Source organism: Portunus trituberculatus, unplaced genomic scaffold (genome assembly GCF_017591435.1).
Source record: "Portunus trituberculatus isolate SZX2019 unplaced genomic scaffold, ASM1759143v1 PGA_scaffold_403__1_contigs__length_41268, whole genome shotgun sequence".
Classification (NCBI taxonomy): domain Eukaryota; kingdom Metazoa; phylum Arthropoda; class Malacostraca; order Decapoda; family Portunidae; genus Portunus; species Portunus trituberculatus.
The window spans coordinates 28,422-38,091 of record NW_025541571.1 but is presented as its reverse complement, the minus strand read 5'-3'; the positions used below and the strand labels follow the sequence as shown (position 1 = coordinate 38,091).

The 9,670-nt window shown below is 44.3% G+C and overlaps 1 protein-coding gene across 1 annotated transcript; it reads right to left on the bottom strand.

The window, feature by feature from the left end:
* Positions 1-4,111: 4,111 nt before the first annotated feature.
* LOC123500555 lies at positions 4,112-8,362 on the bottom strand. Its single transcript, XM_045249244.1, has 2 exons — positions 8,047-8,362; positions 4,112-5,240 (listed from the first exon to the last, which is right to left on the bottom strand). Exons 1-2 carry the CDS (start codon positions 8,056-8,058, stop codon positions 4,551-4,553), a joined length of 702 nt encoding a protein of 233 aa, XP_045105179.1. The 5' UTR covers positions 8,059-8,362; the 3' UTR covers positions 4,112-4,550.
* Positions 8,363-9,670: the final 1,308 nt, after the last annotated feature.

Genomic DNA, 9,670 nt, shown 5'->3' with positions numbered 1-9,670 from the left:
GAAACGGGCAGCTTTCTCTCGTCTCCGGCGACATCGTGGAGACCCGCAGTGCCTGGAAGCTTTTCGGCGCTGCCGAGCTCGGGCCCGCCGCGTTTTGAAAGAGGCACAAAGAGCCTCGTGGAAAGCCTATGTCTCTTCCATAAACGTCCGCACCCCTCTTTCGGATGTCTTCAACAAAGTCCGCGGAATTGCTGGGAAGTATTCTGCTCCTTCCCCACCAATTTTGTTGTCTGCTGGGCGAACGGTGGCAGACCCTAGGAATGTCGCCGACCTCTTTGCGGAGCACTTTGCCAGTGTTTCCCGGAGGCATCCTGCAGCCCCGGGCGGACGTCACCGCCAGAGAATGGAATCTCTCAGCATAACTTTTCTTCCGCTGGAGGGAGTCTTATAATGTCCCTTTCTCTGCTTCCGAGTTGCGGACTGCTTTGTCCCGGTTTCACGACTCTTCTCCTGGGCCAGATGACATACCTTTTGCCTTCTTGCGCCACATGTTTTACACTGCTTTTAACTTTCTTTTAAATCTTTATAATATGATTTGGCATACCGGTGACTTCTTCTTGGGCTGTGGCAGTGGTTCTCCCATTTCCGAAGCCTGGGTAAGATAATCTCCAGGCTACGAACTACCGTCCTATATCTTTAACGTCATGTATTAGCAAAATGTTAGAAAAGATGGTAAATATAAGACTCATGTGGTATTTGGAGAGGGGGGAAGTACTTGTCACCGGTATAGTACGGCTACCGAAAAATGAGGTCTACTACTGATGCTCTTTTATCCCTAGAGTCTTCCATTTGTGAGGCCTTCGCTAATCACCACCATCAAGTAACAGTCTTTTTTTGACCTGAAGAATGCCTACGTGACACGGCTTGGTGTCATGCCATTTTACAGTCTTTGTTTAATTTTGGCCTTCGTGGCTACCTTCCTATTTTTTTATCCAGACGTTTTTTACGGATTCGAGTTGGGAGTGTTCTCTCCGATGCTACAGCTTTAAATAACGGTGTCCCACAGGGAAGTATTCTTAGTGTTACGCTATTCGCAGTTGCAATAAATGGTGTTATAGATACTCTACCTGATGGAGTTCACAGTTCTTTATATGTGGACGACTTGTGCATCTCTTTTGCTGCTTCTAGGATGTCACTGATTGAGCGCAAGCTCCAACTGGCGATCAATAGGGTGTCCAGTTGGGCCAACATGAACGGTTTTTGATTCTCCACCTCGAAGACCATGCATTTTTGTCGCAACCGTGGTGTCCATCCAGACCCGGATTTATACCTCGCCAATAGACGCCTCTCATGCGTGGAGGCGACTCGATATCTTGGCCTTTTATTTGACAACCGTCTCACCTGGGTTCCCCATTTTCGCTCTCTTAAGGCGTCTTGTCGGCAGGCACTATCCCTTCTTCGGGTTTTAAGTCATACCTCTTAGGGTGCGGACAGGGACACGTTGCTGTTACTTCACCGTACACTCATACTTCCGAAGCTGGAATACGGCTGTGAGATCTACTCATCTGCAACAGATGCACGACTACGCTCGCTTGACCCCGTTCATCATGCTGGGGTCCGCTTGGCTACGGGTGCATTTCGGAGATCTCCAATACCTAGCCTTCTAGTGGATGCTGGTTTCTGGCCGCTCGAACTCCGGCGCCAATCTTCGATGGTCCGGTGTTGGTTTCGCACCCACCGTCTACCTGATTTTGTCCCCTGTGTGTCAATGTTGCGGGACTTGCGCTCGCAGGCGTATGTCACTCGACCGAGTCTCCCTAAACCTTTTGGCCTACGTGTTGCAAATCTCATGGCAGAGTTATCTATCGACCCCACTCCTGTGTACTCTTTCCGTCTCCCGCTAGTTGGTTATTGGCAGCTTCCTGTTACCTCATTATGCCCTCCTGCCATGGATGGCAAGAAGGATTTCCTGCCAGCTCTGTCCCACACACGGTTTTTAGAACACTTTTTTATCCATTCTAATGACATCCCTGTCATTAGGAGATGGCTAACGGGGGTCGCAACCTCGAAAATGGGAGAGATCACTACTTCCACTCTCCCTCAGTGGACATACTCCCATGTCCGGGATCGCCGTGCACAGACTTTATTGGCGCGATTACGTATAGGTCACACGTACCTTACAAATAGGTACCTGCTGACCAGGGACCCTCAACCTTTCTGTGAAGACTGCCTGGTGCCACTCACAGTACGGCACCTCTTTGTGGAGTGCCCTAGTTTACTAGACCTGCGAAACCGCTACCTCTACCGCTGTCGCAGTAGAGATAGCGGTGTCTATCACCTCTCTCAGGTCCTTGGACCAGCGTGTCTGGCCCTTGGCCATGATTTATTCGGTTATTTTGGAGAGGCTGGCCTTCTCTCTTATTTGTGAATTTTAGAATTTTATTTATGTATTTTGATATTTTATTCGATTTTATTGTACTATTAGTGTTTTAGGAACTTTTAATTGTATTGGTTTTATTGTTTTTAGTTTTTTTATAATTATTTTTCTTTACGAAAAATGTTTAAAGTGGAGCCAAATGACCGTGGCTGTTGCGGCGCCTACTTTAAAATCCATCCATCCCTCCTAAGCCTAAGAGTAAAATTTTGGACGTACAAAAAAAATGTTCCCTAATACCCTTTGGGGCAAGTGACCCCAACTTTTTAATTGAATTAGAAGCCTGCAATAACCAGGATATGAATAAGCACATGAAGTTCTACCTGCTGATTGATATTCGGAAGGTGAAGGGGCTCTGGAAGGATGTGAGCCAGGCATGTTCCCTAATAAAATTTTGGTTAAAGAACTGGTCCTCAAACTACGAAGGTCTTCACCGATCACAATCCTCTGGCCTTCCTTCACGCCATGAAGAACCGAAACCAACGCATTCTTAGGTGGGCCTTGTTAACTCAACCCTTCAACTTGGAAGTCCACCATATCAAGAGGATGGACAACATCATCGCCGACGCCTTATCAAGATCTCCCGTCTCACCTCCTTCATGAGCCCATTACGGAGGTCTTAGGGGGGAGGAAATGTTACGGCCCGCCCGTAACATACATTACTACCATCACCTCCTCCACTTGTTACCTCGTTCGCCACCTCTCCGCCTCCCCTTCCACGTCACCGTCTCGTGAACCTTCCACGTCACCGTTTCATGAAGCCCCGCTACTGTCCCGAAGTTGGATTCACGCGGCCCCATTCGACTCAACCGGAAGTGTTGAGCCAGCTCTTAACTTTCTGAACAGCAAGTTGAGGTCCAAGCCTCAACCAGTGAACACAACGCCTCTTGGGTCTACCGTGGGATCAACCATCACCCAGCAATTCACCACTGCGACACCGCATAAGTATCACTTCCCCTCGTCCGTGTTTTCCACATTGCCTCCATATAGGAATAGGATTATTGTTAGGTATTAAGTTGGCATTTATTGTTGTATTTATTACTGTGTTATATGTATATGTGTATGTCATTTGTGTATGTCATCTGTGTTTCATGTTTCTTGTTATATATGTGTCAATTTCATTATGGGTTATTAAAATAGCTTTTTAAAGTGACCCCCTTTTGCATTTCCTCACCAGTTGAACCTGCAGTGTTTTTTTTTTATTGTTATTGTTCACCGGCTCCCCGATGCCAATCTTACCAGTTTAACCGGTGAACGTAACACGAGCCACAAGTGACCCTGATGTGACGGCCTCCCAATTATGCTACACCTCTGATGTCTCTCTACAAAATCAGACTAGAGTCAAGCTCAACAGGGTCTTCTTTCCCCACTGTTAAACGCAGGCCCGTTCCCCTGCCTGTGGGTTCGCTATATATAGTCCATGAGCCAGGTCGGAAACGGGTACCAAAAAGGTGAACAGATCCAACATGGATTTTCTGTTAGACTGACATCTGAAGTGTCCGAAATCACTTGATGGACTTCTCAGACTGGTAGCTTAATGCCTGTATGGAGGCCATCTTTAAGAATGGTTGACGTTTTGGGGGAAAAAATCGAGACATCATTAAAAGGACTGTGACTACTTACAGAAATGTTACAGAAAGGTCTAACATAGTTCATTGGATTTGTAATGAAATTCCACGTATTTTCATGTACAATTTTCTATATTATACTTTGTAATTAGATCAGAAAAACAAAAAATGAACGTAAAAAATTAGGCATTTTCTACATTTTTTCAACATAGACTTAGCAAAGTTTTTCATAACTCCTTTTTAAAGCAACATTAGACAATTTTTCACCTTTGGGCATCTGTAGCACATTCCAGGCTATATTTACAATACTTTACTTGAGTTCTAATAGCATTATCAGTATATTACAAATAGCAAAAATGAAACCTATCATTTGAGCAATAAATACAAGTTATGAGTAGCTCGCAGTCAAACGTCCAGATAACTTGCTGAAAAATCAAAATTAAAACATAAAATAAAAGTGACAACAAAATGTGGATACATTTGCTTTGCTTTGAAATCAAGATCATCTATCAATCATGTATAAGTTAGCAGTAGCTCACGGCGACACCAGGTATAGTCCTCCGCTGTAAGTGTCTTGGGAACCTGTGCTTCTTTTGGTCTTTTAAGTTTTAGTCCTCATCTTCAGTTTCACTGTCGTTCAAATCCTGATTTTGCTCCTCCTGGTCATCATCATCATCATCTTGCAAATTACTGCAGTTCTGTAGCTTGCAAGCAGGTGTGCACTGTAGGCCATTTAGAACACATGGACAGTCACTGCCACAGGAGCGGGAACACTTGCAGACCAGTAAAGCGAGAATAGCATTTGGTGCTGCAGCTCCGGTGTACCACGTAATTGCTATGTCGCCATCAGTCATGTTCCATCCATGACCATCTGTTGGGCTTGGTACAGAAGGCTGATTTTTTAGACATCTTCTCCATATCGCGGATTGATAATTAGCTCGATAGGTGTGCTGTCGAAGTGCATCTTCACATGGTGGTAACTGGCCAGAAACCACGTCACCCTTTTTTGCCTGAAATATGTCATACCTCAGTGCATTAACCTTTGAGACACTGGTGTTGCGGCAGTAAAGCCTGCACGTAAACTCTTGAATTATATCGAACAGTTCTTCTGTCACGCGCCACTCCCGGCCGAGGTCTCCAAAAGCCACCTTAAATTTGTTTTCCTTTTGTACCAAGGCAAGCGCTTTGACTTTCCCCTGTCCAGCAAAGGAACTAACTGTGTCACAGCCAGTCCAAGCATGGAGTCCGATTAGGGACCTGCACACATCCTTACCAAGCACTGCAGCAAGCCTGGTGACATCGATGAGTCGGATCTTATTGCCCTTGCCTCTCCGTAATATAAACTTCGAATGACTTCCCATCTCTGAGTGCACCCCAAGGAGAATAACAAAAACATCTGTATCCTCTGAAATGACGATCACCTCTGGATAAGTTTGTGCGGCATGCCTAGTATGAATCATCAACCGTGTATCAGCCTCCTCATGCGAAGATGCAAGTTCCTGCACCTCTGTAACTTCTGCCTTTGTGATCTTGAAACTCTTTTCACCAGATGTGACAATGAGCGTTACAGACCCAAGTTGGTCTCTATTCTTTTCTGCCTTCCAGTTTTCGGCCAGAAATTCTGTCAGCCTAGTCTTGGTCTCTGTACTAGACAATAGGCGCCTCCAGTTTTTTATATGATGTCCTCCCTTTATGCAGTTGAACACAATGCCTTCTTTTGATCCACGGTTCACTCTTTCAGCAGTTTTGATAGACTGTTTTACATACACATCAAAGACTACATCGATGCGTTCACTTCCATGGCCATCAGTGAGAATTTGCTTAAGGACAGTTTGAGAAAGCTCATCAAATGTCAGGTTCTCATCTTTATGCTTTGTTTCTCAATATGTCTGCTTAATGATGCCTTGTCAGTTTTCTTGAGCGTTCCATCCGCGTTAGCAAGTGACCAGGGTTTCGATCCAAGGGGATAACATAAGACCTCTTGCAAGTCAAGTTTCCTGGTTTGGGCAATAAGGAGCATGTGTCCGAAGACCTTGTTGTCTGCTTTCAATACTATTTCTCTATTGGTACCCTTGCTGGAAGCAACTTTGTGCAAGTTGCTAAATGTTTTCAGCTTCAGTTTTGGAATAGACTCATAGAATCCAACACCCTCTTCTAGCTTCGTTGCACGCAAACCATAGGCCTTCTCACCTTTCTCTCGTGCTGTCAGAAGGTCCATACAGACATCAGGTGGTGGAACAGCACCGGTGGAGATATTCACAAGATCAGTTGGGTCATTGCTGAATGGATTAGTCCAGTTGCCATCCAAGATTTCAACAATGGATTTAACGTCTTCCTCGTCTTTCTCGATACGGGATCTTTGGAGGTCTCTGTGTCCAAGTCCTGGGCTTTTTATTGACACAATACCATGTAGTCTCCGCAAAGCTTCTGCTCTGTATTCAGCTGTGAGATAATACCGAGAGACCGCCCCGAGTTTCAGGCTGAAACCCTTTGTCCCACCAGCAGTTTGTGTGTCTCTGTTTACGGTTTCTTCAAGTGTCTGATCCACTGCAATTCTTCCAAAGGGATTTGCGTCCCCCACCTGCACTGAAAAGCCTCCATTCACAAAATATTTGTGCAATTCTGGACTTGTCTCATTTAGGTGGGACATCTGCAAGTAGTAGACTGGCAAATACCTGGCATAATTGGTTTTGTCCATTGCAAAACACCATGGAATCATGTGCCTGATGCATGCGATGTGTAGATGCCAGTCTCCTTCACGGTCTGCACGGATCAACCCTAGTAATATTTCTACAAGATCAATGTACATCATCCAGAATGCCGCTAACTGACCACCATCATGTCGCTGAAGCTCCAGGTATAATTTGAACAGGTTAAGGATTTTCTGACAGGATTCATTATCTAGACACCTCTGTAGCTGTGCTGCACATGGGTTATTCTGAAGCTCCTTCACACAGTTAACGGCTTTGTTGAGGATCATGGTGTTCCTTGGGTTGTCCATTTCTGTCCAGTCTAGAAAGTCACACCAGATAAGTCGCATCATTGCTTCATAAGTGAGCTTGTGTAAACGAACACCCCTGTTGTACTGTCTTCCATCTAACACTTTGTCTATTGACCCTTCAGCAATAACACCTGACTGAACAGCCAAATCACGAAGTCCAGCATCACGGAACATTTTCCCAATGATTGACAACAAGTTGCAGATGATGTGAAAATTACCCATCATTAGTACAAGGTTCTCAAATTTCGATTTCTGTTTCCATGCCACCTCTGTTGCCTTTGCATACAACGCTTGATCCATTACAACGGCAACTTTTCCCACTTGCAACTGCTGCCTGGTTAACTCTGATTGACAAAGAATCTCATGGACTGTTGACAGCTCTGTGGCCGGTGCATTTATTGTCGGCAGATAGCCAACCCTGTCAGGCTTCACTACTGTGTTATCTCTTGTTTGGATGTTGAACCCTGTCCACGAAGCTGTCTTTTGATGTAAAAAATAATGCAAACGTGTTATTACCCACAGGTGGTTAGCCCGCTGAGCATCAGCAGTTGCATCTACAAGAGGCTTGGAAAATTTGGGCGATTTCAAAGGCAGCGGACCTTCTCTCTTAGCTGATACATACACTGGGAGGTGATCATCAGGGCATGTGATGGTACGCCTTTTGTCTCTTTTGTTGACTGTTGGAGTCCCTCTTTGCATCGCACAGGAAGACACTGTTGGCTGGATAATTATGCCATTAACACGATGTGAGGTCCCAGCTCCACTCAGCGTTTCCTCAAGCCTGTCGATATTGTCAAAACCCAAAACAGTTGGAATACAAGGGTGTACTCCTGCCGGAAGGTGCGGCTTGCCATCAGCCACATTCAGCTTCTCAATACACAGAGCTGTGTCTATCTCCTCCAACTTTGAGTATGAACATGAATGTCCTAGTCGATTCAATGTCCTTATGAGTTCAGTGTTACCGGTTAGTGTCTTGATTGCCCATGGTAAAAGTAGATGCTTTGGTGTCACAACTACAGCATTCGTGACCGCATTGATTATGTCCATACCCAAAGACCATGAGATTCTAGTGGTTCGATCCGATACATTCACCTGGTCACCACCAAGAAGTACATTTAAGAATATCTTGAGATTTTCAGGAATTTTGACGTAAGCATTTGTCAGCTCATCCGGTTGTGGTGGCCAAGATTGCTCATTGGTAGAACATTTGATATCTTCTCTCAGGAGCAGAGCTACCTTCATGAGCAGATGTTCAGTATCTTTGCTTTTCATGTATGCTTCAAATTTATTTTGAAGAATCAGGAAATCTGTTGCAATTGAGTCTATGGAAAGGTTTTGTGGCCTGACATACACCCTGTTGCATAGAGTGAAAAAATGCAAAGATTCCCCAAATTCCAGTTCTAATCTTCTGCGGAGGTGCTTTTTGTGGAGTCTTTTGGATGCAGCCCTTCTCAACTAGAAAGGTTACAAGTTTCGCCGTGATGTCAGCTAGAGGAACTATTCGCGGATTTAAAAAGATGTCAGTTCGGATGTAATGGAAGAGGAAATCAAGCGCTGTTTTCTCTTCCTCAGAATAAAGATCTTTGGTTCTTTCTGTCGATTCAGGTGAAGAATGTGGCCCACGGGTGTACAGCTTGTAACAGGTCACGTGATAATGGGCCTCAGCAGCCACGATATCTCTCGACACAACAGAGAGTATCCTATCATCACATTGATGGGTTGCGACATCTCGAATCCTTTGGTCGGCTCTTAGGTCTACAGCTTGGGTTAGAGGCTCCCTGGTTTTGGTACCCTTGACATACTTGGATACCCGTTGGCAGAATATACAGATTGGGTCATATACTGTTGAGGTTTGAGCAGGGACACGGCGTTGGGAGTGTCTTGTTTCCGACTGCGTAGGCTCAACAGACACCTCCACAGACTTCTGATATTTTGCCAGATGTTTCTTGTGCGTGAAGTCAGACCGACATTCTCGGTGATACAGTATGTTTGGAATCGTCTTGTCGTCCACGTACAGTTTGATGATAGAGTCGACGTTTCTTGTCAGTGCTGCTTGATAAAGTGTTTGCCAGGAGTCACTGTCCTTTGGCAGTATAAGCTTATCCAAAGGTGAGTCCTTCCCACATATTGCGCAGGTACCAATATCAGGGTTAGGTCTTTTCTCTTCATTGATTGCTCCGCCATGTTGGATCTTAGCAATCTGAAATAAAGACAGTTTCAATTACATCACAGGCATATTAATAGATACATAGATAGATAGATAGAAAATATGCGTTTTATATGAAGTGTATATTGGCTTGTTACTAAGCTTGAATATTTGCCGAAAATACGCTATCTCGTTAATACGATTTCTGGAATTCGGAGAATGCATTAATAACACAAACAAGCTATTATACAGATAGCTTAGGATGTGAAACAGATGCCCAAAGGTGAAACTTTGTCCAGTGTTGCTTTAAAAAGGAGTTATGAAAAACTTTGCTAAGTCTATGCTGAAAAAATGTAGAAAATGCCTAATTTTTACTTTCATTTGTGTTATTTCTGATCTAATTACAAAGTATAATATAGAAAATTGTACATGAAAATACGTGGAATTTCATTACAAATCCAATGAACTATGTTAGACCTTTCTGTAACATTTCTGTAAGTAGTCACAGTCCTTTTAATGATGTCTTGATTTTTTCCCCCAAAACGTCAACCATTCTTAAAGATGGCCTCCATACAGGCATT